Source organism: Acomys minous (genome assembly GCF_964271855.1).
Source record: "Acomys minous genome assembly, chromosome: 3".
In the NCBI taxonomy this organism is placed as follows: Eukaryota; Metazoa; Chordata; class Mammalia; order Rodentia; family Muridae; genus Acomys; species Acomys minous.
In genome coordinates, this window is record NC_140485.1 from 71,466,004 (window position 1) to 71,493,985 (window position 27,982).

At 50.7% G+C, this 27,982-nt stretch overlaps 1 protein-coding gene across 4 annotated transcripts; it reads right to left on the reverse strand.

Moving 5' to 3' along the window:
* On the reverse strand, nucleotides 1-26,750 carry HNF4A (hepatocyte nuclear factor 4 alpha). Of its 4 annotated transcripts, none has more exons than XM_084775328.1 (10): nucleotides 26,655-26,750; nucleotides 21,664-21,838; nucleotides 20,613-20,707; nucleotides 15,513-15,619; nucleotides 14,689-14,844; nucleotides 11,059-11,146; nucleotides 8,891-9,046; nucleotides 6,887-7,123; nucleotides 3,808-3,930; nucleotides 1-2,859 (listed from the first exon to the last, which is right to left on the reverse strand). In XM_084775328.1, the coding sequence occupies exons 1-10, from the start codon at nucleotides 26,713-26,715 to the stop codon at nucleotides 2,717-2,719; spliced, it is 1,341 nt and encodes a 446-aa protein (XP_084631454.1). In that variant the 5' UTR covers nucleotides 26,716-26,750; the 3' UTR covers nucleotides 1-2,716. The 4 variants fall into 4 exon arrangements, with proteins under 4 accessions (XP_084631454.1, XP_084631452.1, XP_084631455.1 ...); XM_084775326.1 differs by having other exon boundaries at nucleotides 3,778-3,930; nucleotides 26,655-26,749; XM_084775329.1 differs by lacking the exon at nucleotides 26,655-26,750 and adding an exon at nucleotides 25,872-26,074.
* Nucleotides 26,751-27,982: the final 1,232 nt, after the last annotated feature.

Consider the following 27,982-nt stretch of genomic DNA (forward strand, 5'->3'; position numbering starts at 1 on the left):
TTAGAAAACATATGTGCCATTTATTTTGTTTGATATACATATATTTTTTTGCTAAAACACAGAGTAAGAACTGTTTTTGAGGTTATTTTTTTTCTTTTTTGACCCCTTAGGCAGTAATGGTGGGGACTTGGGGATCAGTGTGGGACCCCATGATGTTTGCACACCCACAGGAAGGTACAGATTTACCTGATGGAACATAGCCTACTTACAAATGTTTTGTGTGAAGTTCACTATTTGTATTTTACCAAGGTAGGTCACAGAGAGTTCTAGCAAAGGCAAATGGCATAGTTACCACAAGAAATCACGGACATCCATGTCTAATCCTCCCTACTCTCTGGAAAGCCTCCTTTATCCTGGCAATTTCTGAGAACTCCCTGAGGAGAAGAGGGTAGTCTTGGGAGAAAACAAGGGAAAAACCCTTGTCCACTGCCAGCTTGTTCTTAGACCCTAACATTATGTATTGGGGGCGGGGGGGGGGGAAAACTCAGAAGAAAAAACTTCAACATAGTGTCCTCAGCTTATGATCAGAAGAGTAAACGTTATTTTATTTCATGTCTCCCGTATCGCAATAAAGTTATTAATGTGAGTGGATTTCTCCTTCAGAAAGGATGAATCAGGGCTGTGGCTGACCCCTGCCTCAGAAGACTGCTACCTACCACCGAAGGCCAGCATTGCCTACTCCGCTTATGAGCATCACTGGGGATGGAGGGACAAAGGGTGGGAACGACAAAGTCTAGAAGGAGCCCAGCTGTCCTGCCTCCTGCAGGGAAGTCTGAGCAATCTGACTGGGGTCTCTGGGGGGACACTGGAGTGAGGGTGGCCAAGGAAGGCTTGAGATCTGTGAGCATGGGAAAATCTCTCCTGAGACCTAGCATTTGGCTTGAGGGGTTAACACAACCTGTCCAAACCTCTTTTTCAGAGGACCTATCCTAAAGGCTGGAATTTCTGGCTACTGGGGTGCCAGCCTCATCCACTCAGAAGGATCAGCCAGTCTCCCACTTAGCACACTTCCAGCCCTGGAGACATTCCTTTTATTCCGGTTGGTCAGTGGCACTTTGTAGAGGCATCGAGAGTCAGCCAGGGCCTAGGCACTGACTGTGGGATTAGTAGTTTCAGAATGTACCCTGAATGTAGCTCCTCAAGCAAGCCTGAAATCCAGGCTTTCTTGTCCCTCTCCTGCCCCTCACCCAAACTCTCTCAGCCCTAATTGCTGGACTAGACCTCTTCCGGGAACCACAGCCTTGTTGCTCCTCGCCTATGCTTGGGGAGAGCAGAGGAGAGAGAGGACAGGAGCCATGCGTCCATTTTACTATTAACAGTAAATGGGATTCTGGACTGCCAGTGGACTCTAAAACAGCCTCTAGCCGGCCAGTTCTGCAGAGGGTAAGTCTCTGGATTTGACACTGGTAAAGGATAAGGAAATCTCTTGAATTGCATCATGGGAAAGACAAGGCAGCTAAGATCTACTTTCATCTTCTGTGACAATGTCTGGGTGATGGGGAGGATTCCATAAGATGGTGGACGTCAAATGCCTTGTGACATCATCTGGGAGTATGGAAGAGCTTGGCCGGCCCTGGGGAGAGCTCTGATCCATCCCTTTGCCTCATCCCCAGGCTCTGGTATGTCCTCCTTGCTCGCTACCAGCAGTCCTACATCTGTGGGATGTTGTATTCATTTTCTGACAGCCCCACACTGCAGTTACTCCTGACTTTAGTCTATTTTTTCCAGTGGTCTCCATTGAATCCATGGTCCCTAGTGTGTGCCCCATCTCAATGCCATGGAAACTGATTCCTTCACTGCCTCCTTCCCATGATATTTTACCTACCTCCAGGCCTTTGTCCTGGTCTGCGTCAGTTGCTGTGCTACCCAGAAGCCCACCTTCCCTGCCAAGGGACCGCTGCAAAGCTAGACTCTTTCTAGATGCTTTCCTGAGGACGGCTGCCTGCTGCAAAGCTAGACTCTTTCTAGATGCTTTCCTGAGGACTGCTGCTCTCTATTCATATTCTGCTGAAATTGTCACTCTTGAGCGGTTCTCCGCTGTAGAAAAGCGTAGAGCTTATCACTTCAAAGTTACAGCCTAGTGCTTGAGGGAACAACGTGTTGACCCAGGTCAGTGCTTACACAAGGTTCTCGGAATGGATGGGGGAAATGGCTGCCACGTCTTCCTCGCCTTCCAGAGAAGTGGCTTCGGAGAAGTCAGAATGGCTGAGGAAGGTTACAAGAGAGGATGGGGTAGAGGGTCACCTGAGGTCAGCACAGCAGGAGAGGGAGGAGTACCACACTGCAAGCTGACCCAGCCTCAGAGTCTTGGCATCCAGACTGCCCTGACCAGCACCAGGAAGGAAGGGGCCCCACCTGGGGGGGGGGGAAGGGCCGTGTGTTTAAACAAAGTCCTGTAGCATCTGCAGATGGCCGTCCTTTCGGGGGTGAAGAAGTTGCGGGAAGATACAGAGGGAGATGAAGACAGTGGCTTCAACTTGAGAAAAGTAGTCCAAGCAGTGGAAGACTTCCCAGCCGGGGTCTCCTCAAAGCAAAGCCCTGCCCTCTGGGATGTGGGGTCAGGGGTTGGCAATGTGGTGTTTTTGGGCCCCTACACCCTTTCCGTGGCTGCTCTGGGACTGGCCCTCTTGTCACAGCTTCCTTGCTGTGACTAAGTTTCAACCAGGCGGTCTCTGAGGGTGTGAGCCAGCAGAAGCCCCAACCCCCCAGCGACTTGCTAGATGGCTTCTTGCTTGGTGATCGTTGGCTGGGGAGTGGCAGAGGGAGGCTTGATGATGGTGGTGATGGCTCCTGGCAGAAGCTTGTAGGGTTCAGATCCTGAGCCACTTGGTGGTGATGGCTGTGGAGTCTCAGGGGTGGCTGAAAGGAGAAAGAAATAAGTTACCCAGAACTGCAGCCTTTGTGGGGGATAACTGAAGCTTCTCTAGGGAAGCTCTTCCATCTGCCGAGACAAGTCCATAAAACACAATGATAAATCTAGTCCTTAAGATTCTAGGGAGTCGCAGACCCCAAAATCTGCGTTCCATGAGGTCCTGCTGGCCATGTCTCTGCCATTTGACTTGGAAACTCAGGCTGCTTTTCCCAGACCAGGGCCCAGGTGTGACTCTTCCCAAAAGTAATAAGACATGTGGTAAAAAAAGTATTCTGGCTTGGAAGAAAGAGCAGCAACTGGGGCCAAGAAATAATAACTGGACCAGAAATGGCATTTTTTTTTTCAATAATTAGGGGAAGACTAATACAAATGAAAAGGTTCTCATCACAGGTTAGGTGAATAACTCTCAGCCAATTGGCTACTTTCACTCAGAAGGTAACTTTCCCAAAACTAAACTCAAAGAAACCCCTTTCAGCCCATTGGCCACGTCATCTCACTGATAATCCTGTCCTTTGAAGAGTTTTGGTTGGTCCTGCTTAGTTGTCAGTCTTATTCAACTGCCCAAAATGACCTTACTTACTATCTGGCCAGCCCTATTTCCATGAACACTCTCATCCACTGGATGACTTCATCTGATGGAATTCCCAGCCAACAAACATTCTCAGCGGTCCCCTCACCTAGTGGATGGCTTCACTCGGTAGACATTGTCAATCACCTCACTGAGCACACAGCCTCATGGAATAAACAGCTTTAATTGGCAACAGCCCCACCTCCCCAATGTCCACTCTGAAATACAGAGAACTATTATTCCCCGGTTCCAACTACTAGATACAATCTTCTCCTGCCTCCTTTCTGAGGCCCCCTCCCCCACACCCCCTTGTAGGGTAGGACCCCAGGCTGCCCACCTGCCTGCCCCCTGGGTCGGGGCCACTCACACATCTGTCCATTGCTGAGGTGAGAGGGCATCGTGTTGGCAACTATGACATTGGTGCCCATGTGTTCCTGCATCAGGTGGGGGTGCAAGGGGTGGTGAGCATGGGGCGCATCGCTGGCAGACCCTGTAGACAAAGAGGAGGATGTCAGTCAGGATTGGAGATCTTGGAGAAGGAGCACAACCTTGAGGTACCATTTCCCCCAATGTGGCAGTCAGTCTGCCCATCAAGACCAACAGTGCCTCTTGGGCGCTTATTCCTGGCTTAGTAATGCTGAAATCACCAGGTGCGTCCATGGGCTTGGTGACTTGAAAGAGACCAGGCCCTTCTGAGTTGAAATACAACGAGTGGTCCCTTTGGTTGCATAGTAAGATGACCACTAATTGCTCAGCACTGCCTTAAAGCACTTTCTAATTTTTACATAATTTTATCCTCCTGTTAGTTCTACAGAACGGGCACCATTATCACCCCTTCTACAGACGAGATAGCAGTACCCAGGGAGGTTATCTCTGCCAAGCGTGTTGGGAAGCAGATCACAACTCCTGATCCTGACAGCCAGTGACACCTGACCCACAACAACCTATTCACAGGCCACCCTGAGAACGAGGTGAGTCCTGCCTGACAGTGGTTCTCACTGTAGGAAACATTTGACAGTTTCTGGAGATATTTTTTTTTATTGTGACTCCTGGAGAAATTCTCCTTACATCTCATGGGCAGGGGCCAGCCATGCAGCTAAGCAACATGCAGAACATCCACTTCAAAGAGGAGTCACCCCCAACCCCAAATGCCAACAGGGCTGAGGCAGACAGCCTTGAGGTCGCTGGGCCACCTCAGTCCTCCCGGGGCCTCCAGTTCCAGCTTCTCCTGCTGAGTGTCACCTACCCCAGAAAGTGCTTCAGCCTTATTGAGAGGGCTAGGACTGACTGCTCGCCTTTTCTCTAAGGGGTGTTGTCCAGTTTTCCTTTAGTTCAGCCAAGATACCATGGTCTGTGGCTAAAACCACCGTCTCCCAGCCAACCTCAGCTCTGGCCCCGCTCCCCTTTGTAGGGAATGTTATCAAGGGTTTGTCTGTTGTGTCTCGGCTTCATCACTTTCCCATCGCCCATCGCTCACTATGTGATACCCTCCCCATCTGGTTTCCATCCTCCAAACCCTCTGATACTGCTCTCAACAAAAGGACCGAGACCTTGCATGCTGCCACTCCCTTCCCTCTTCCTACTCGACCCTGCATGCTGCCGCTCTCTTCCCGCTCCCTACTCAATCCTGCACGCTGCCACTCCCTTCCCTCTCCCTACTCAATCCTGCACGCTGCCACTCCCTTCCCTCTCCCTACTCAATCCTGCATGCTGCCACTTTCTTCCCTACTCAGCCCTGCATGCTGCCACTCCCTTCCCTCTCCCTACTCAACCCTGCACGCTGCCACTCCCTTCCCTCTCCCTACTCAACCCTGCATGCTGCCACTCCCTTCCCTCTCCCTACTCAACCCTGTATGCTGCCACTCCCTTCCCTCTCCCTACTCCTTTCTTCTGGCTTTCATCCCTTCCCACGCCCTCTTTCCTCCCTTCCTTTTTACCTCCCTTCTCCCTGCCCCCATCTAGCACCATCGTACTTGGCTCCTCTGGCTTTCCTGCTTTTCTCCCATGTCCCTGGCTGGTCTTTTCTAAAGCTTCCATGACACTCCTTAAATGCTACAAAGCTGCCTTTCCTTTATTGCTGGGGCATCTGATGTATGTGCTTATGGTCTTGGTAACCCAGTTTGGATTTCCAACAAACCTGCTGTGTCAAGTCCTGGGCCTGGGTTTTCTGACCTGCATCCCAGATCTATTCAGGTATTTCCCATCTTCCTTGTCAGTAATTTATTCCATTGTTGTTTCTACCACTCAAAGGGAAAATGCAGACTTTTTCTCTTCTGTCATTCCTTGCTTCAGCATTTGCTGCATACAGAGTTTCTTTCTCTGCTTGCTCTGTTCCCGAGTCTAAGCCACCACTGTTTCTGGTGCTAGGAGAGTAATATTCCAAGGAATTTTCTCTGTCCCCTGCTCCCTGAAATTCACTATTTACACCTAAATATGACTGGCCTAAGCCGGGCATTGGGAGGCAGAGGCAGGAGGATTGCTATGAGTTTGAGGCCAGCCTGGTCTACAAAGTGAGTCCAGGATAGTCTAGGCTATATAGAAAAACCCTGTCTTGAAAAACTAAACCAAACCAAACAAAAAAACAAAAAACAAAAAAACAAAACCAACCAACCAAACAAAAAACACCCCCCCCCAAAAGACTGGCCCACTTAAAATTTTAATTTTGGTCTTTTTATAAAAGTTGCAGAGAGAAATAGATACAATTCCCCCCGCCCCTTTTTTCCCTTATTATCTTACTTCTCTCCCTCTCTTCCTTCTTTCCTCCTTTTCTTCGTTCCTTTCTCTCATTCTTTTCTTCCGAAGCCTCCTGATGTTTCCCAGGTTGCCTCACCAATTCATCATCCTCCTGCCTCAGCCTCCCTGTTGCTGAGGGTTTGCTGCTGGATGAAAGCTCAATCTTTTTGAGCCTGGCCCATTAAGCCCTATTCGTGACCTGGTTCCTAGTTCATTTCCACCTGCATCTTCTCCAACAGTCCTGACTCATACATGCATCCCACTCCCTTACCACAGAGCCTGGGAAAAAGTGACCTCTGCTTGGAACGTTTTCCAAGACTCTATCTAAACTCTAGTGATTTTACCCACCAGTCTTAGACACCAACCACCTCAAGGAGGCATCTTTTGGTTGCCTCATCTAAAGGCCCACGCATGACCTGTTTTACATTCATTTTTGTTATTTACTTGGTTATTGTCTGTTTCCATGACATTGTCTCCTACTTACTTGCTAGACCCTCAATGCCTGAACAAATAGACCTCTTTTTTTTTCTTTTTATCACCAGTTTTTCTTCCTGATGAGAAAACAAGGTCCAACAGACAAGGAAGATTGTCCAAAGTCCTCACAGAGGAAACAGTGGAGCCTACAGGCTAGCTCGCTGAGGCCTATGTGAAGCCTGTGCCCCAAAGAAACGCAGCACCACGGATCCACAGAGAGCCCCCCCAGTGTCACACACCTCCAAGCAGCATCTCCTGCAGCAGGTTGTCAATCTTGGCCATGCCAAAGAGCTTAATGAACTGGATCTGCTCGATCATCTGCCAGGTGATGCTCTGCAGGGTGGGCAGCAGCAGCAGCAGCTCACCAAAACGGCCTCTGGAGTCGTACTGTCTGTCGTTGATGTAATCCTCCAGGCTCACCTGCACCTGCGACCGCAGCCGCTTGATCTTGCCTGGGTCGCTCAGCCCCTTGGCGTCTGAAATGGGAGAGCTGGTCAGGGAAGGCCACATGTCCCCTGACTTGTAGGCCCAAATTGGGCAGCTTCTTCACCTGAACAGAGGGAGTCTTAACCACTTCTGGGATAAGAATTTAGGGTCCTCAGCAACCAGTTTAGTCTAGAACTAGTCTAGAACAAATAGTGGAAACAAATAGTCTATAACCAGGCGGAAAAGATGCAAGGCCCACCACGGCATCTTATAATCTCTTATTTATTTATTCATTTATTTATTTATTATCTATCTATTTTATTTTTATTTTGGTTTTTTGAGACAGGGTTTCTCTGTGTAGCCCTGGCTATCCTGGACTCACTTTGTAGACCAGGCTGGCCTTGAACTCACAGCGATCCACCTGCCTCTGCCTCCTGAGTGCTGGGATAAACACATGTGCCACCACGCCCGGCTTCATTTCTTTTTTTAAAAAAATTTATGCTATGCTAGGGATCAAACCCCGTGTCTTTCACAGACTAAGTGTCGAGAGGCCCAGTCTCTCTCTGTCTTGGGCAAGGAGAGATAAGGAAGATGTGGCCAGTTCGTTTAATCAGTTGTTGGAAGGACACAGGTAAGTTTTCACCATCTAGACCTAGCACTTGTCATACCAAGATATTCTCTCGTCCCTTGCCTGCTGCCATCTGTCACCCGGGGACTCAGGTGAGGCTTCAGCTCCTCTGACGGAAAGAGACCCCACTCACACTTTGCATTTTTTTTCATCCAGTCGCTCATCTGTCATGGAGTGCCTGTTCTATTCTAACCTAGACTAGGTCCTCTGCCCTCAGCCAAGCTGCTGACTCTGAATCACACCTGTCACTTAGCAATGACCACCTGCTCAGCCCCAAGCTTTGCGCTGCGGGACTAGAACTAGACTCTTGCCCTCTGGGAAATCAGGAGTTGGCGTGTGGAAATGCAAGACCATGAATTGGAAAGACCTACATAACAGCCTGAAGTTCAAATCTGTGACCTTGCTGTAGCCAATCAGTCCCCGTATATCTCCCTATTTGAAAATGGGGCGATGATGGTTCCTACACCGCAGGTAACATGCTGTAAGATAATCTGCACGGAATGTTTAAAACTATGCACCTGGGAGCCCTTAGTAAATAAATGGCGGTCGTTTTCTTCTTAACTGCTAGAGGCCATGTCTGTGAAACCAGGGACCAGCACCAAGGACAGCGCCCAGCGCCCTACAGGTCCCCTTCGTTGCAGGTAAGGGGGAAGCCAGCAAGCCGCAGATACTGAGAAACAAAAGCAGATGTTGCACAAAGATTCCACTACAGACATCTGTGCAAACTCAGGGACGAGAGTCAACACAGTCAGCAGGGAGAGGAGAGAGAGCCAGAAGGCGGGGGTGGGGGGTGGGGGTGGGGGTGGGGGGGCGTACAACATCCTGATCCCAAGAAGAGAAGGGTGGAAGGCACTGCCCATAGCTGGTGAGACAAAGGGTAAATAAAGTGTATCACTAAAAGCTTTAATTAGCAGAGACAGAGGGCAGCAACAGTGGTGCCCTGGGAGGATGGGAGAAAAAATGCTCAGGGTTATGGACAAGAAGGAAGCTTGGAAATGTAAAGCCGAGGCCTGTAGTCTGTGCCCTGCCAAGTCCTTCCTCCCTGAGAACCCTGGTCTGATTCCTCGACTCAGTGGGGTTGTGAAATTCTTTTTGTTGTCATGACAATGCACGAGGCTGTGAGCCTAGCAGGAGCTCCGACAGCAGGTCTGGGGATGTGAAGGTCAGGTTAGGGGGCGTGCACAGTTACCTGGGTCGAAGAAGATGATGGCTTTGAGGCAGGCGTATTCGTTGTCGTCGATCTGTAGCTCCTGGAAGGGCAGGACCAGCTCGTCAAGGATGCGAATGGACACTCGGCTCATCTCTGCTAGCTCCGGGCAGTGCCGAGGGACGATGTAGTCATTGCCTGGATGGGTGGAGGGGAGAGGATGGGGCTGTCACCTCGCTTGACCCCATCACCCTGGCTGTGGCTTACAGTTAAGAGCGTGCCTGGTACTCCTCGGGGGTGGGGGGAGCTATTGGGTCACCATGCACATTTCACAGATCAGAAATCTGAGGTCAATGCGAGAAAGGTGATTGCCTGAAGTCCTGGGTGAGCTAAGAACTTGGCTTTTTTCGGGGCTTTCCATATCACCCAAACCTTTTTTTTTTCCCCAGCATGTGGATTATACATTTTATTTCTACAGAAAAGACTATATGATTTCCCCCTATTTAGTGTGTTTGATGTGTGTGTGTGATGTTTCTCTTTCCCAATTAGTTTTATTTACTTGTTTGTTTGTTTATCCATTCATTCATTCATTCATTCATTCATTCACTTTACATTCTTATCACAGCTCCCTCCCTCCTCTCCTCAAAAACTACACAAAAAGACCAATATAGTCAACTGAGGACCATGGGGCTCATGGAGACTGAACATGCATTGACATACTATTCACATATGTAGCTGATGGTCAGTTTGGTCTTCATGAGAGTCCCCTAGCAATTAGAGAGAGGTCTGTCTCTGGCATGGGTCCTCTTTCCTGCCTTTGGATCACTTTCCTCTAGTTGAGCTGCCTTGTTGGGCCTCAGTGGAATCAAATGCATTTAGTCCTGATGCCACTTGATGTGTCAGAGAGGGTGGGTAGGGCGGGAGGGTGATGGGCAGGCTCCTAAACTCCTTTTACTTGCATGACTCAAGATAAAGGAAAAGAAGTCAGGGCTCCCTTAGGAGACACTAAGGCATCAAGGTCAAAGGTCAGATTCTGGAACTGAGTCACCCCATCTGAATGACTCTGTCACTTATGGCTGGATGTATGTTTAGGTAACATAGTTGACTTGTTTGTCCCTAGGTTTCCTCAACTACAAAAACGTTAATATCTAGCAAATACCCGGAGATGGTGTATTGAAAGAGGTCATAAACATTTGTCTGGCAGTTTGCACAGTCCTTAATATATAGGGTATGTTACACAAGCACTCCAAATAATAAGTACGTCCTGAAGGCTCAGGTGACTTGGGCGTGTGCTGGGGTGGGGTGGGGGTGGAGCACTGTACCACTTCTGGCCACTTTTTGTTCAACTCCAGAAAGACCTTTGAGATGTACTTGAGGTTCTGGGAACAATGGGCTGCTCCCTAACTTGAAGGCTAGGAGAACCCCTCCCTCGCACTTGTGTTTCCTACATCTGACTTGGGGAACCACCTGAGAACTGGGTTCTGATATCTTGGTCAAGTCTAAGAGGAGGGCTGAGTTACATTTGTTTTAATTTTTCCACGGTGGTGTGGGTAGCCATGCGTTCTACTGCCGAGCTACACCTCCAGGCTCCCCTTAAAAGTTTTTTTTTAATTGCACTTTATTTACTTATTCTGGGAAGTAGTCTGTGTGTCACAGTGTGCACCCAGAGATCAGCGCACAATCTCAGGAGCTGGTTTTCTCTTTCTACCATGTGGGTCCCTAGGCTCGAACTCAGGTTATAAGTCTTGGCAGCAGGCCTCTACCACCTGAGCCATCTCGCCAACCCAAGGTGTTGCTAGTACACTCTCGACTGAGAGTTCCTATAATTTTTTTTAAAAACTTATTTTAGCTGAAGATAAGGTCTTGTTACGTTTCCCAGGCTGCCCTTCAACTGTAGGCATAAGGTTATCATATAATTCAAATGCTGATTTCTGTACCCCCTCATATTTGGTTGCAATCCTTGTTCTGAGAATCTCCTGTCTCAATGTTGTGTAGCCATACATTCAAGCCCCTATGGGCATATTTTGACCTTGTAAACCTTCTGCCTAGCTTCCTAAGTAGCTAAGATTACCAACTTACAACAGTGTATCCAGTTTGGGATGTTTTTTTTTATCTGCCTGCTGGTCCCTGTGTGTTACTATAGAGACACTCTTCCCTTGTGGGTGTACCAATCTGGGCTTCCAGATCTCAAGCTCTAGCAGCCTCCTCACCTAGGAGCAGCACATCCTTGAACACCATGGACCTCTTGGTGGCCCCAAGCAGCAGATGCTCACCGGCATGGGCTCTGAGCAGCGCCACCTGGAAGAAAGAAAGCGTAAAGCCTAGCATCTGCATCCCAGGAAGACTGCACACAGTCACGTCAGTGGCCTTGGCAAGCCAGCTCTGCCTTTGCTTACCTCAAGTCTGAAGAGAACAGCATAAAACCTCCACCTTCCATGACTGATGAAACAAGGGGCATACAAAAGATTCTAGGAAGGTGGAAGTCTGTGCTCTGCAAACTTATTTTTTCGCTCTGCTCTTGAACTGCTGTGTCTCCATCTTTGGGCAAGGAGCCATGCCCCGGCCTCATCAGGGTGTTGGCCGTACCTGGTGTGCATGCTTCAGAACCAGTTCCTCAAAAGGGCCTCAACTTACACCAGATGTTTTAAAACCGGGAGCCCCAAGTTCCTACCTGTGTGCCAGCTTCAGGGAACTGTGGGGGGTGCTCTATGGAAACTCACATAATCTTGGGCTCAGCCCTCAGTGGTTCTGATTCTGGATGTCTGAGCTGGACCTGAGATAGGCTGGCAGCAAGCTTCCCAGCTGGTTCTAAGGCTCCACTGAGTTTGGGAAGTCACTGGTTCTAAACACCGCCACAGAACCTGTGCTCCTGACAACGCTAACCAAGATTCTGGGATTCTCAGGGACTCTGCATGAGCCTCCATGTGGATGTCAGTTCAGCTGTGCTCTCCTCAAGTACAGGAACAGCAGGAGGAGATCTGTTTTCAGGCGTGAAGACTCAAGTTCTGGGGCCAAGTCCAGCTGCCTCACAGGACATCGCCTGTACCTTGGCCTTAGTGCCTGTGTGAAGACCAAAGAACAGCAACAAGCTGGTGGCCCTGGGGGACCTGTGTGCTCAGTGGTGGTGTCGGCCCTGGGCACCTGTGTACTCCACAGGAGGCTGCAGATACCAAGATGGTAGGTGGGTCATGTGCTGCTATATACTCATTTGTTTGATTTCTCATTCATTTAGTTGTCAAATATGAGATGTCCATGATGTGTCACTTTTTAAAAAAATGTATTGGGGTGTGTGTATGTGTGTGTGTATGTATGTGTATATGTGTGTATGTATGTGTATGTGTGTGTATGTGTGTGCATGTGTGTGTGTGTGTGTATGTGTATGTGTATATGTGTGTATGTATGTGTATGTGTGTGTATGTGTGTGTGTATGTGTGTGTGTATGTGTAGGTCAGAGAACAAAGATTCTCTCCTTCCACCCAGTGGGTCCTGAAAATCAGCCTCGGCAGCAAACAACTTCACCTGCTGGATCATGTCACCACTCTTCCTAGACACTCAGACCGTGTGGGGACACAATGGTCTCTGAACTCATGGAAGTGTCAGGCTTGGAAAGGAGGAGAAGCGAATGATAAACTAAGCAGTGAATTGGGGGGGGGGGGCTGGTGCTGCAAGGGGAAAGGGGGGAAGAGGGAGAGAAGGAAGGGAGCACAGAGCAGTGAGGCAGCGAGCTCAGGATAAGCCCCTCTAAAGCTGCAAATTGCTGAGCAGCCCAGAGGATCCTCAGAGCACGGCAAGCACACAGACCTTTATTGAAACCCGTGAAGGAAAAAATGAATGGCTGAGCCAGTGCCCTGGCTTCCTTGTCAAACCCAGTTCCTCCTGAGCCCACTTGTTATGGCCCCTTTCCACTCCACCATGGCCGGAAGCCATAAGAGAAACCAAAGATGAGAAGAAACAGGAAAGCTTGGAGGTGAGACACTGCTTTCCGAGAACAACAGGAAAACGTTAATATCTGAGTAGACTCTACCCAGTAGGCACCAGTGTGCCCTCAACCACCTGCCATGTGCCTCTCAGACTGTGGAACAGAGGACCGAGTCAAATACCAGCTTAGTGGGCAATGTGCCCCGGGCCTTAGGCCAATCACTCTGTCTCCCTAGGCTCTCTCCGGTCAGATCTGGCCTTCTTGATCCAGGAAATGGCTACCTAGGTATAAGAAGAAGATGGCCCCTGGAACAGTGGAAATGTGGGTCCTTTAGAAGGCCATGTGCCCAAATCTCCCAGGTGGCCTCACCCATGTGAGGCAAGATGGGTTCCTCATGTACCATGAGTACGTTCCCAGGTCCAACCCTCAGACATGGCGGCTATGGGCTGTGGGTGGGCAAGGGGGCGTTAATGATTGTCCCGTGTTACTGGCTACCCATCACTGCTCTCAGAGAATGCTCTGAGCCCCAGCCAGGGAGGTTTGGGTGGGAAAAAGAGGTTAACAATTGCTCGGCTTGGGGTATCTTGTCTTGCTAAGTTCCTGGGAAGGAACAGGGGGTGTGTTTGGGGGGGAATTAAACATTAATTCGGGCTCTCCAGCAGAGGGACAGGGGCTGGAGCACCAGGAGGAGTGGGAGAAGGCAGGGACAGCTTGGACATGATCCCTGCTGTCAGCTCTCCAAACCAGAGATGCATCCAGGGTCCAGACCCAAGGTGAGGTCGGGGAACAGCCAAGCCAATGTTGACCTAGAGTGCCCATGGCTTTCTTAGAGGTGTTTAAAAGAGGCTGGGAAGACATGACTTCTGCAAAGAGGAGCAACTGTGGAGGCTGCAAGACTTCTCTGAAGTTTTAAGAGACTGTATGCAACCAGGCATGGTTAGCACCCAACTTTAATCCCAGCACTTGGGAGGCAGAGACAGGCAGATCTCTGTGAGTTTACGGCCAGCCAGGGCTACATAGTGAGACTCTGTCTCAAAACAACAAATAATCCCCTCCCCCCCCCCAAAAAAAAAACAGAAAATGAGACAATGCAACGTCAGACTCACGTGCAAAGAGCTTGTGTTTTCAGTGTTGGAAAAGCACTCCCCTCCCTTTTCCCCAGGCAGGGAAGCTGTCTGTGGAGGCTAAGGGGTGTGTGTGTACCTGGGCTATTGTGTGAGGCATTTCAGAAACGAATCCATCCAAAGACTCAAACTGCACCCCTCCCTGGACCATTTCCATAGTCCGGAGAAGGTGCCTTGGAATATAAAATGCTGACTCAAGCCATCTTAGGAGCAAAAACAAAGACAATAGTAGGGAGGGCAGTGGCAGTTCAGCTGCTGTGCTGTTGCACCATCCCAGACTTTCCAAACAAGGATGGCCTTAGCTTTAAACAACGCTCAGAAGAGATAACTCCCACGTGCCAGATAAGAACACTGGGCCTTGGAGAGAAGTGATTTGCCCCAAATCCAGGGAACTGGTCTCAAAACCAGAGCTTAAGCCACACCTCCTGATTCCCTCAAGCCTCAGGTCCCTGTCAACACCTCCAGGCCTGCTGAATGATGCCGTGGTTATGAGTCTGGACTTTGGAGCTTCTCTGGCTGGTTCTAACCCCTGTTATGTTGGTTACTGCTTGTGTGACCTTGAGTAATTTACTTAACCTCTCTGTGCCCCAGTTTCCTCACCTGGAAGATGGAAAATATCTTTACTTCATAGTCCTTAGGGGGATTGAGCTAATATTTGTAGAGCGACTTAAACAGTGTGGGTGCACGTGAGCATTTCCTCATATAAAATCAAACCAGCCCTAGACTATGTCTTTGGTAGGTCAGCTGGATCCTGACGGCCCAGTGTCAATCACTGCTCCCTGAACACATGTCCTTACCTGGTCATCCAGAAGAAGCTCACAGAAGGCTGGGATGTACTTGGCCCATTCGACCAGAACCAGCAGCTGTTCCTTCATGGACTCACACACGTCCGTTATGTTGGCGATCTTCTTTGCCCGAATGTCACCATTAATCCCAGAGACAGGAGAGGTGATCTGTGGAAAACAAGAAAATGCTGAGGGTGGCAGGTTGTCCCTGCACTCCCTGTCCCTTGCACAGAGCCCATACCATAGGAGGTCTCTCTGTCTGGTGACAGCTAAATTGCATGTACTGCCAAGTCAGTAGGAAGCTCTGAGCGAAGGGACAGGGAGGACTTATAAACAGGGAGCACTCCCTTTGCACCGTCATCTATTGCCTCCCTGCCCCGTCTCTTCTAGTCCCCGAGTCTTAGGAATCCCTTTGCTGTAGAAGAGGAACAGGGCATTGCCCTAATCTCATACACGAAGTCACCATGGCACAGAGAGGCACTGTGACTTGCCTGAGGTCACACAGCCTAGTGGCTGGCTTGAACCCATTTGTCACCTTGTTACTGCAATGGTTACTTCTGTTCAGTAGACTGCTCTTGAGCCCTCAGGGAGAGCAGTCTGTGTGGTCTGTGAACACAGACATGGGGAGAACTAGGTGGTACCCCAGGATGCCAGACCTAGGTTTGAATTCTATCGGCCACAAAACCAGTAAGAGGCACTGGGCTCGGTTTTCCTTCCTGTGGTACTTTGTGGCCCTTTTGATGTGGGTCTCCAGGGTCTGGATGGAGGAGGCAGAGGCAGAAGAAGTGAATTTCCCCTAGAAGGGAGCCCCGGTAGTTAAGAGGATCCCCTGGTACCTGCTGGGACAGGACCTCTGCCTGCAGGAGCGCATTAATGGAGGGCAGGCTGCTGTCCTCATAGCTCGACCTCCGCGTGCTGATCCGGTCCCGCTCATTTTGCACGGCTATGAGGAGGCAGAGAGAGGTAAGGAGCAGCACTGAAGGGAGGGAGGAAGGGAGAATGTCCCTTGACCACTAAGGAGCTGGGAGGTGTGGGAGGAGACTGACCAGGGCCACCAGAATGCTGCAGGTGGACATTTACTGTGCGTGCGTGCGTGCGTGCATGCGTGCGTGTGTTCGAGCATACATGTGCCATGCTGCACGTGTGGAGGTCCGAGGACAAACTGTAGGAGTTGGTTCTTTACTTCTACCAAATTGAGGTTGCTACCAGGCTTCTCTGCCAATGCCCCACACGTGGGCTTTTTCTAACCCAGTTTGCAAAGCTTGACAGACACCTACACTTCCCCCTAGCCCCATGTACAACGAGAAGGCTGAGGGAGGGAGTGGCTATCACTAGGGCAGGCTAGTGGCAACTCAGTGGATAGACCACAGTCTGAGTAGTACAGAGAGAATCTGTCACCGTCCCAACCCAAGATCCCCACTCACAAGCCAGTTGGTCCCTTCCCTTCCAAAGGAGCCAACCTCTTCCTCTTGTGACAAAGAAATCTCAGAATGACCCTGAGATTCCTGAATGCCAGGCAGAAGTCCTGGCTCGGGGCGTGGAGGCCCAGCTGGCCCAGTGGACTGTCGGCTGGGAGGAATTCTTCTCTCTAACCTGGCAGAATCAGGGAAGCAGGCTTTTTCCTGCGCACACCAGGAACTCTCCAAAATTCAGGAACCTAAGACCTTGTCTCATAGACCTCCGGCCCACCATCCACCCCTAGCCAAGTCAGTATGGGCCTACAGCATCAGATGTCCTCTCACTGTCCCACAAGTGCCCTGGAGTCCAAGGACCTCACTACAGACAGAAGGGAGGGAGGGTGGGGCTTCAGAGACCATCGCCATGTGTGATGGTGGGAATACTCTCCCTGGCGCCTATGATTTCCACCTGTCTTAAGCGTCTTCCTACAACCTGCTTCTTGCTGGCAGGCAGCGTCCCCCTGCACACAGACACACACCACTGTGATGACCATCACGTAGTAGACCCTGCTCTGCCCCTGAAGGCCCCACCACTTTCCCCTGGGCTGGACCAGACCCTTCTAGAGGTCCTGGCTTTACCCTTCGGGGTTGAGCTTCTCTCAGGGCTCCCTCTAAACACATCCAGGTCGCTTATCACACTCTGCTCAGAATGGCCGTCTCACCATTTCACCACAGCTCCTTAGGACTCTGCCCCGCCCACCCCCTATCTCCCTGCGACTACTTTCCTCTCGCTACACCTGCTTCTCCCTACATCTGGATGTCCACGCAGGCCAGCCGTGTGCTCGGCACCATCCCAACCATTCCTGATGCCTGGAAACCCCTTCCCCTCACCTTCAGCAGCCGGAGAAATGGCTCAGTGGTTAAGAACATGTACTGTTCTTGTGGAGGACCTGAATTTGATTCCCAAAATTCATATCAGGTGGCTCAGAACTGCTCTGCAGTCACCTGTACTCATGTATGTACGCACGTATACACACAATTAAAAATAAAGCAAATCTTAAAAAAAAAAAAAGTCACCTCAGGTACTTTTTCAACCACTTCTGAGAGTTTTGTACCTGGGCTCTGCCCTCTTCTCCTCTTTTAAATTTCCCTATAGAAATTTGTACAGTCACAGGACAGGTGTATAGTCACAGGACAGAGTTTTCTAGTAGCTGTTTGTTTGTTTGGGGTAGAACAGAGAGACTGAGGTGTAGAAGTCTACCCCTCATGGCACTGGTTGTACCAGCCTGCCACACCCCTCCCTGGCAGCCCTGTCGCCTGCCCCCACTGGGCGCCGGCGGGGAGGCCGGCGGAATGAAAGCCACAGTCAGCAGCTGTGGCTACAGCTCCTCAAGGTTAGCTGGGCCTTATCAGCACCCAGGAGCTCAGTCACGGAATGATGTTTTCCTAATGTTTGCGCAGTATTAGCAGGGTCGGGGACCTAATGTAACTTCCATTGAATATTAACCGACAGGACAGGGGTGGAGAGGACATGTGCCTGTCTTCCTAGAGAGCCCTGGGTGGGCCCTGGGGGCTGAGCTGGGCCTGTGAGGAAGGTCCTACAGGGTGGGCTATGTTCCTCCCGTGCTTCTTCATCTTAGTCTCTGGCCTGGCATTCTGCTGCCAGGAGGTGGGCTTTGTCCTGGACCAGGGAGCCAAGGCTGTGCAGACGTCCCTCTCCCTGCCTTTAGTCACAGGACAGAATTTTCCACTAGCTGTTTGCTTGTTTGCTAACCCCCAAGGCTCCGCCCCCTCACACCCCCCAACCCCCACCCCCACTCCCTCCGGGTCTGTCTACTCCAGGGAAGCCCTAGTGCCACATCCTCTGCCCCAGGCCCATGGGCTCTTTTCTGCTGTGCCAGGTTTCAGTGGCACCCCAAAAGGATCTTTCCAAATTTCAATCTATCGAGTTTGAAGGCTCAGTCCACCCCAACACACTATATCACTTTTCTTGCCTCAGTTTCCCCAGCTGAGAGTCAGGTAGCCCTTCCTTTACTAGGCCCAGCTGCTCTGTAAGCCTTGCTCCAGCTCACTTCCAGGTCCTCGAGAGCTTGAGTGTGTCAGTCCTTAAGTCCACGTGCAGGATAGGTTAGCAGGATAATAAATGAAAACATGTCCCCAGTCACCTGGTCGGTGGCTTAGGGGTCTTTCCATCAAGCTGAGGAAAGGTTCTGGGGACTCTAAAACAGACAGATCTAGCAGCAGCCTGGCTAGTGCTTGTCCATGGCAGCCTGGGATGTTTTACTCTCCTGGTCTACTTGTACCTCACAATCTCCCAATAATGCAGGTGTGTATATACTCAGACACACACACATACACACACACACACACACACACACACACACACACACACGAGAGAGAGAGAGAGAGAGAGAGAGAGAGAGACGGACAGACACACAGACACACAGACACACACACAGAGAGAGAGAGAGAGAGAGAGACAGACAGACAGACAAACGCGCGCGTGCGCGCGCGCACACACACACACACACACACACACACACACACACACACACACCACACCTTTACTGGCCATTTCTCTCTGACAGTGACTCAGTGGCTCTCCTGTTCTCCTCCCTTCCCCCAGTAGAAGGCTTACTTCCCAGCCTAAGAAGCAAGCAGTTCATTTTAAGGCTGAGCTAAGGCTGCATGGGGTGGGGCTCCTGTCCTCTCAGGAGCTAGGTCTAGGGTCACTTGGCTCTGTGGATCACTGGGAAAAGCAGAGCCCAGAGGGACTGCAAGCCTTGCTCAGTTTCCCCCTGGAAACTCTGCTTAACCAAAGGTATATGACACGGGACCACATGCAGACTGAGGGGCTATCCATCTGCCTCGGTGGCCTGCCTGCTTTTCTCTCACCTGCTGTTAGGTCTCCAGGAGAGACTCGGGCTCAGGCGCAGTGCTTCTGAGTAGCTATTGTGCTTATTATCACACGGAACTAGATAACAGAACCGCCAGCTTTTAGAACTCTACAACAGGAAGTCCTCAGCTGTAGCGCTTTGTCTTGTCTCCAATATTCTCACACACACACACACACACACACACACACACACACACACACACACGGCAGTCCCCTCCCACAAAGAAGTCCTCAGTGAGAAGACGAGGTTAGCCCATGGGAAGCAGCAGGGGACAGGGTACCGCGGCCCCTTTGAAAGAGGCCCAGCCCCCACATCAGAGAAGCAGAGGTCTGTGAGAATGTGTTGTCTGTGGTAGGACCCTTGGGCTCTAATTTTCCAACTCCCTACATTGCACTAAGGAACTACCTGCAAGGATCCTTCTGTAGGACAGGCAAAAGGAATAATCTCGGGATGGGAGGGCAGAGGGGGGAAGGAGAGAAGTGTGTGTGTGTGTGTGTGTGTGTGTGTGTGTGTGTGTGTGTGTGCTTTACCACAGGACTAGACAGACTGGGGATCTGGCCAGAGGAGTACAGTGTGGACAGGAAATACATGTAAGGAGGGGGAAAGTGACTTAAGAGAAGGTAGAAGAGGTTTAAAAATGAACTAGGTTATTTAGAAAGGAAAAGCTTATTATTATTATTATTTTTTATTTGTGAGCTTGAGAAAAAAGTAATTCTTTTTTCCTCCTTCCTCCTTTCCTTCCTTCCTTTTCCTTTTCCTTTTCCTTTTCTTGTAGGCAGGGGGTGGCCCAGGGCCCTGCACGTTTGCTAGGCAGAAATAGCTCTAGCACCACGCTACAGCCCTGGCCTCTGAAAACAACTCCTAAGCAAGACCTGAAGCCCAGCACAGTGTGGGCAGCACTAAAGCTAGAGTTGGGACATCTGCTCTTCCGGTCACTGCCGTGGGGGCTTCAGCGAGGTGACCAGCCACTGTGGTCTTCAGTTCCCTCTGCCATGAAAGGGGGATTCATTCCAGCCTCGCAGGGATGAAATGACATGTGACACAGGGAATAGCTAGCTCCGTGTCTGATGCAGGAGTTGGCCGGGGCAGACTTAGAGGACACTGCGTTCAGTAATTCCATCTCCATGATCCAGGCTGGGTTTGAGGCCTCATTGTGCTGTTAGGACAGGGAAAATTCTAGAGCTAACCTGACACCCAGGAATGGGGACTAAGGGAAATGGTATGCTTGCCTTTGGACAGGAAGCCCAAAACAGGGACCCTCTGTTTGTATTTGTGAAGTCTTGGTGGCAGGCCGCCTGCACGCTCTATGCTTTTCCTAATGCTTGCAGTCTCCATTAGAAAAAAGCACCCGTCTTGGCTGCCTCATGGTGGCACACACAGGGAGGTCCCAGTGGCAGTTGCTGGGAGCTGAAGTGAGTGAGTGGGAGTTTTATCTCTGAATCTTTCTCAAGACCAAGCCCAGCCACTCCCTGTGGTCAGATCTCCAGGCTCCTCCCTCTTCTCAGCCGTTAGCCAGTCATCCCAGTGCCTGCCGCAGAGCCATAAAGTATGGCTACTGTTGTAAATGCGGGGTTGGTTGGAGCCTGGGTGCAGGTGGGGCAGGGGTGGGGGTGGGGGGGCGGGGGGAGGAGGCGAGGCTCACCTTCCTTTTTCATGCCAGCCCGGAAGCACTTCTTGAGCCTGCAGTAGCGGCACTGGTTCCTCTTATCTTTGTCCACCACACACTGCCGGCTAAACCTGGAGGGGATGTTGGATGGTTGGATGGAGAAAAAACAGCAACAGCCTCCCCCCCCCCCACACCCCTGTCCTTAGCACAGAATGGGGACCCCTGCCATCAGTTAACCCCCAGCCTCCTTGCTCTGTCTTCGCCCCCACAGGAGTTCTACTGCTAATCAGAAGCCAAAAGGGTCTATGGAACTGTCTGAAAGTCCAATTTGTTCCACTCAACACAGGAAACTGAAGCTCAGAAAGGTGACCTGTGACTTGGCTCACTCAGCTGGTTGGTAGCGGAGATGAATTGGAAACCTTGGTTTCTTGGGTACCAGAGCATTTCCACCACATCCTATGAGAGCCCATAGTGGGGTGATGACTATGGGGTCAGTAGCTGGCCCACAAAAGGTTAAAGGCCAGGTTATGGGGGTGTAGATTTCAATACTGACTCCACCATTCATCCAAGTTGGTTGTCCTCAGATAAATTCCTAGCCCTCCAAGATAAAACTTTCACCATCTATGAATGAGGATAATAACTGTGACCCCCTCAGAAGGACACCGACAGTGACAATGATGTATTACATACAGGCTTGGCATGGGGCAATGGCTCAGTCAACCACCCACACTATTTTACTGCTGTTATCCAAAATGAGAGATGCTTTTGAAAGTGAGATTTTCAGAATCTTGTGTGTGTGTCGGGGGGGGGGGGGGGGGAGGAGCCCTGAGATAGATGGAAAGGCTTAGGGACAATGCCTTGTTAGAACCTAGAAAAAGCAGCAAGTCAGAGAGCTGGTCCTATCCTCTCTAAGGTTGATAGGCAGTTGCTAAAATAGATGCTCCTACCTGTATCCACAGATGCTAAGAAACAGGACAGTCCTTGAACATCTGGAAGGGCATGTGCCTCAAGATGGACCCCAGAGGACATGAATCCCGGTCTACCCACATCCCAGCTGAGGAAGTTGAGGCCCAAGCTGGCTCCTCACCTGCAGGAGTACATGTGGTTTTTCCTCACGCTCCTCCTGAAGAAGCCCTTGCAGCCGTCACAGCTGGAGGCTCCGTAGTGTTTGCCTGTGGCCCGATCTCCACAGATGGCACACAGGGCACTGACACCCAGGCTGTTGGATGAGTTGAGGTTGGCACTTTCAGACGGAGATGTGTCTGCACCAAAAGAGACTGAGTGAGGATCCAGGATGGGCAGAGAGTGAAAAACCAAACAAGCCTAAGACTTGGAACAGATTCTCCAGAGCTGGGGGCCTATGTGGCTCCATCCTTCTGGCCTCAGTGTCACTTGTCTTTTGGAGTCTCCGTTTTCAGGCTCTAAATCAGAACCAACTGCACTGCCGACCTCCTGGGGCACCTGCAAGGACTTGCTTCTCTACAGAGAAGGGAGGAAACTATAGCAGCAGCTTCCTCGGGATGGTGTGAAAACCTGGCCACCATAGTCATGTACAGACTCCTAACTGGGAGCCATGGGCACAGTGACCACCCAACCTCTTTGTCATCAGACGACCAGGCCAGAGGGACCTTGAGCTTAGCCTTCAGACTCCACAGAACCTCCTAAGGAGTGGAAAGATACACACAGAGCGCATTCTTCGCCTCTGGGGTGGGTGCTGACAAGGGTCTGGGCAGATGCAGGACCCTCTTTACCACAGACAAAAAGCCATCTTCCCATATGAGTGTAAGGAGGACAGACTCTAGGTCTCTGGCAAAGGAGATTTCAACTTGTCTGCCAAGAGTCCTGGGCTTTTGTACCAGTGCTACCCCTAGCTCACCTCTGGCCTTAGACCAGCTCCTTTTCCTGGCCTCAATTTCCCTGACTACAAAAGGGATCATTTTAACTAGTTCAGACCTTTTCTAAAGGCAAATCTTCCACCACAAATAAATGCTTTAGAAAAATCTCCTCACTGGGGAGGCAGAAGCAGGAGAGTCAAGAGGTTTCAAGGCCAGACTCAGTTAAATAGTAAGTTCCAAGTCAATCTGGGTTACCTGAGACCTTGTCTAAAAAATGAAAAATAAAAAATAAAAAAAATTTAAAAAAATCACCCTTTGGAGATGATAAAATCTATAGTTATCCCCCCCCAAAACAAGAGTCCACACATGCGTGACACACACACACACACACACACACACACACACACACACACACACACACACACAAACACATACACACCGGGACGAGGTGGGGGAGGAGGGGGGTGACCTTGGATTCCTAAGGGCATGTCCTATTGCAAACCAGAGAGGGCTGTAGTATCCTAAAGCATAGGCTCTGAAACCTCATAGCATTGGGTCAGATCCCCATGGGTCTTGTGGCACTGGGTTGTTTCTTGTAGTCCTCCCCCTTCCCCCCAGTGTCATCTCCTAGAGTTATCCATAGGTTCAGCGAGTCTGTCTGCCGGAAGTGCTTGGCACACAGTAAGTTCCAGACCCACCCGTGTCTGCGGGTTAAATGCTTCTCCACTTTTCCGCAGAAGAGAACTCTCCCAGCAGTTGGCTTGCAGCTGTTTTCTCATTTCTGCTGTCTCCTGGCTGAACCCTTCCTAGGACGCCTGAGCGTCCTGAGGGGAGCCCTCTTGAGCTGGTGAATTATTCCCAAGGCAGGGATAATTGTTAAGCTTCATCGGTGCCCTTTCTCCCTCAGCCTCTCCTCCCTCGACCCCTGGGGAGAGCTGAGCCCGCAACTTGGGGCAGAGGCTGGCAAGGTGTCCCCTCTCGGGGCAGCATAGACACAGTTAGCTGGACCATCTCCACCCCCACCCCACCCCACCCCACCCCACCCCGTGAGGTCAGCAGGGCCACTTCCATTTCCCAGCTTAGAACACTGAGGCTCAGAAAGAACAAGGGACTCGCCTGGAGTCATTTACACTGCAGCCAGGCAGAGGGGGCTGGGTTTTAGTGGCAGTGTGGTGCTTTGCTCTGGCCGTGCTGCCCTTGCCTGGGCATCTGTGGGGATGTTTAAAAACTGTTTCTGATCTGGGGGTGGAAGGTGAGAGCAGATATCCTTAACACCTTCTAGCCCTTAGCTCAGGACAGACCCAAAATACCTTGGAGGACAAACTCCTATAACCTCAACTCAGACCTCTGGGAACTCCAGCAGGGAATACAGACCCTTCCAACATATACAGAGTCCTAGAGACCACCTATGTAGGGGCCAGGGCAAAGCCAGGGCCAAGAGAAATTCTTGTAAACTGTATTAAAGTAGGATGGTTTTACTACCTATGCCCGTTTTACAAATAAGGAAACTGAGGCTGGGCAGAAAGGCTTTTTTCCAGAGCTGGGGTGACTGAGGTGTCTTCAGGACACTTAATCAAAGGGCTTGGCTGCTGGTACATGAGCTCAGGACTCCTCGGTACGGAAGGGATTGTGTGATGGCCAGGTGTATGACAGCAAGTACTGACCCTGTTGGGGGAGGGTGTCACATGATATCGTCTCAGGGCAGAAGCGACCTGTTCACCACCACTTCCAATGTGTGTGTGTGTGTGTGTGTGTGTGTGTGTGTTTTCCCCTGAACACCTCCTCTGAATCACCCATCCTTCTAAAAGCTTCTGGCCGACAAGGCCCGTTCTTGTACTGCACAAGAGACAAAGGAGAAGATAACATGCCCAAGGTCATACTCTACATGGCAAGAGATATCAGGGCCAGGCAGCTGGAGGGCTGACCATGGACAGAGCCTACACGCTGCCTCCTCTTTCTAACTAGACTGAGAGACCTAAGCCCTGTCGCCTGACACCTGCTGTATGTACAGTCAGAGTCATGGATGGAGGGTGGGAGCAGACCAGCCTCAGACAGGTACCATTTCTCCAAGTCTAGCCTGGAACCTGGTTCCCTCCCTTCCAGAAGCTCCTATCATCCTCCAGGGTGCCTGCCTTCTCAACCCCCTGGCAAAGGAAACACCATCACTCACTCCAGACCTATTCTCAGTGACACTGGAGCAGATGTTTGAATTGGGGTGACACATGTGGACAACAGAATCTGCTCAGACACGAACACACATGCTGCTGATGTGAATCCCGATTTTCGGTACATAGCAACAATTAAGGCTCTCACAACATAGCCCAACCCAAGTAATTCTGGGAGGCTGGAGCAGAGGATCTCAAGTCCCAGGCCAGCTGGGGAGCACGTTCTAAGTTTCAGGCCATACACTCTGCATCAACAAATAAACAAACAAGCAGAAACAAAAGCAGATTGGGTCTGGTGGGTGCATGCCTTTAATCTCAGCATTTGGGAGGCAGAAACAGGTAGATTTCTGTGAGTTTAAGGACAGCCTGATCTACACAGTGGTAGACAGCCAGAGCTATGTAGAGACTCAGTCTCAAAACAAAAACTAAACAAACAAACAAGAAAGCCAGTTGAATGGCGCTACACAGGCATGTATGTCAGAGCTGTGCCCAGCAGCGCGGGGGCTATAAGCAGTTGGCATATGCAAAATGTTACCCACATTCACAAACATGTTAGGTCTATCTAAGACCCACTTTCACAGATACTACACACACACACACACACACACACACACACACACACACACACACATTCGAGCAAAAACCAAGAACCAAAGCAAAGCAAAGCAAATGCTCCTGGAAACACAACTACAGACCATTCACCAAACACATACAGATGAAGCCAGGACGCAAACGCAAAGAGAGGAACAAACACGGAGCTGTATTTTTGCATTTGCCAATCCACCCGTACAGTTACATGGACACACGGGACCGACCATACGTGTAAACGCTGCACACCGCTGTGTTGGCCTTTTAGCTGGGACGCCTGAGAATTCCACTTTCCTCAAGTTTCCCAAAAGCCTGTCGCCATCTCTAGGCGTGAGACAGATTTTTTGTTCTTGGCACATAGTAAGCCCAGGGGCTTGAAGGCGAGGCCATGTTGGGTAGGATTTCTGTAGCCACCCACAGGAAGCTCACCATCATGGCCCTATTTCCTTAACGTGGTAAGCAGGGCAGCGTGAGACCCCAGGGCCTAAGTAGGGAGGGCCCTGGGATTTTTTCTGCTGGAAATCCATGTCTGCAGGCCTCCCTCACCCAGAATGCCTCTGGCCACATTATGAAGGCCCACTTACTTCACCAGGCAACACCTGTACAAGCCTATAGGACCAACCTACAATTTTCTGTGTTTCTCCTCCCATCCCAAAGTCCAGTGCCAAAGATCCGCTCCATACCTGGGCACAACTGCCCCCACCTACCATTGCCCATGGTCAACACCTGCACATTTTCGAACTCCAGGGTGGTGTAGGCTGGGTCCAGAGCGGCACTGTAGTCAGCCATATCCATGTCGACGAGGGATTTAGAGAGTCGCATTCTCCCCTACCCACGACTCGGCCCCCTGTCCTGCCCTGCCCAGGATGCCACCCAAGCCCCTGGGCTGAGCCCCAGCCCCCCGTCCCCGCCCTCCCCCTTGCCTCCTCCCAGGTCCCTTCTCTGCCTTCCTCTGTTTCAAACTGTCCTCTGGGAGACTCAGCCTGGCGTCCCGGCCTAGCCTCTGCAGAGGGTGGAGGCTGTGTGGGGAGGGGTGGGAGTTAATGGTTAATCACCCCCGTTGCTGGGTAGGCTAGGCGGAGCCGCAGGGATTTGGCTGTTTGTTGGTTTCTGACTGACACCTGGGGTGCTAATTACAACTGTTGGGCCCCAGCTCATTAATATTCAGTTATCAATCTTCCGAAGCAGGCATTGAACAGGGCTGGCGTTTGTTGGGCTCCTACCTCAGCAGTCCCCAAGCCAAAGTCGCTCCAAGTTGGACATCCCAGCTGATATGCTTAGACACTGACAAGTCTACCTCCAAGAAGCCCTAATCCAACCGTACCCCAAGCCATAGACATCCATCCCTGATGCAAGATAAAGCTTGATGCAATGTGGTGCTTGAGACCTAAACCCCAGGCCCATACTTGGGTTTTTCGGATCCTTGCTGAAGAAGAGTCTTCTGGGTCCCTATTGGTTTCTCACCTACCCCGGGAGCCACTGGGACTCACCTTCAGGTCCCTTCTCTGGCCCCTCATAGCTCCCGGCTGCTCCAACTGGATGAAACGCCATGGATGGTCCCCTGTCACACTGACTGCTTTCACAGTCCCCCACTCCTCCCAGGACAGGCACAGACAAGATCCAGCCCATAGACCCCGGGCTTAAGTTCAGGTGCCTGTCACCTGCTAACTGTGACTGGGTAAATGATTCTCCTTGCACGCCTCAGTTTCCATCCCTATAAAATGTCCAGGCAATCTGAAAGGATGAATTTGGTAACACATGAGACATAAAGATAGCTCAAGATGCGCTGGCCAATGCCTTAGCCCCAAACCAGCGTTTTTGCTCTGCTGTGTAGCCCAGGCAGGGTTCAAATTCTTGATAGTCCTGTCTCAGCCTCCCAAGAACTGGAATTAACAGGAATGTTCCACCATGCCTAACTAATTTCTCTTATTGTGTTGTGTCCCTCACTTGTTTCTCTCTGTCTATCTCTTCCCTTTGGGGTAAGCTTTATGGATGCACCCCTGTGCAGTCACAGAGGAGCTTGTGCTCAAAATGTCTCTGTGTGCTCAACACTTGTTCCATCCTGTAAGAGTTTTTTTTTTTCAGATTAAAAATAAATTATCTGTAAAATTATTTGCCTGCATGTATGTCTGCACACCACATGCATGCCTGGTGCCCATGAAGGCCAGAAGAGGGTGTTGGATCCCCCTGGAACAGGAGTTAAGAGGCAGTTGTGAACCACCCTGTGGGTACTGGGAATTAAACTCTGGTCCTCTAGACGAGCAGCCAGTGCTCTTAACTGCTGAGCCATCTCTCAGTCCTCCCCCTCCCCCCCCCCTTTTTTTTAGCCTTCAAAATGCTTTTTTCTTCCTATTTTCATTTCATTGTCCCCATCCTTTATGAGGCTTGACTATGGCCCCGGTGCATCTGTCCTCTTGCACGGTCCCCCCTCTGTGTCTTTCTCTGTTGACACTTTGGAGACTCCCACTAGCTGGGAGAGAGAGAGAGAGAGAGAGAGAGAGAGAGAGAGAGAGAGAGAGAGAGAGAGAGAGAGAGAGAGAGAGTGTCTCAGAAGGCTAAGAGGGAGGGCAGGAACTCTGGGAGCTTCAGGGCCCGCCTTGCTCAGCTAGTTGAGAGAGCAAGTCAGAGGGTATGGTAACAACACAGAGCAAGCAGGGGAGACAGAGTCTGCTTTGGGGTGAGTGAATGAACCAGGAAAGTGAGTGAATGGGAGCCCATGTGAAATAATGAATGAACGAGTGAAACTCGTGAGCGTGTAGAAAGGTGGATGGATGAGTGAGTGGGTGGGCAACAACCGTTAGCAGCCTTCATTCTGTGC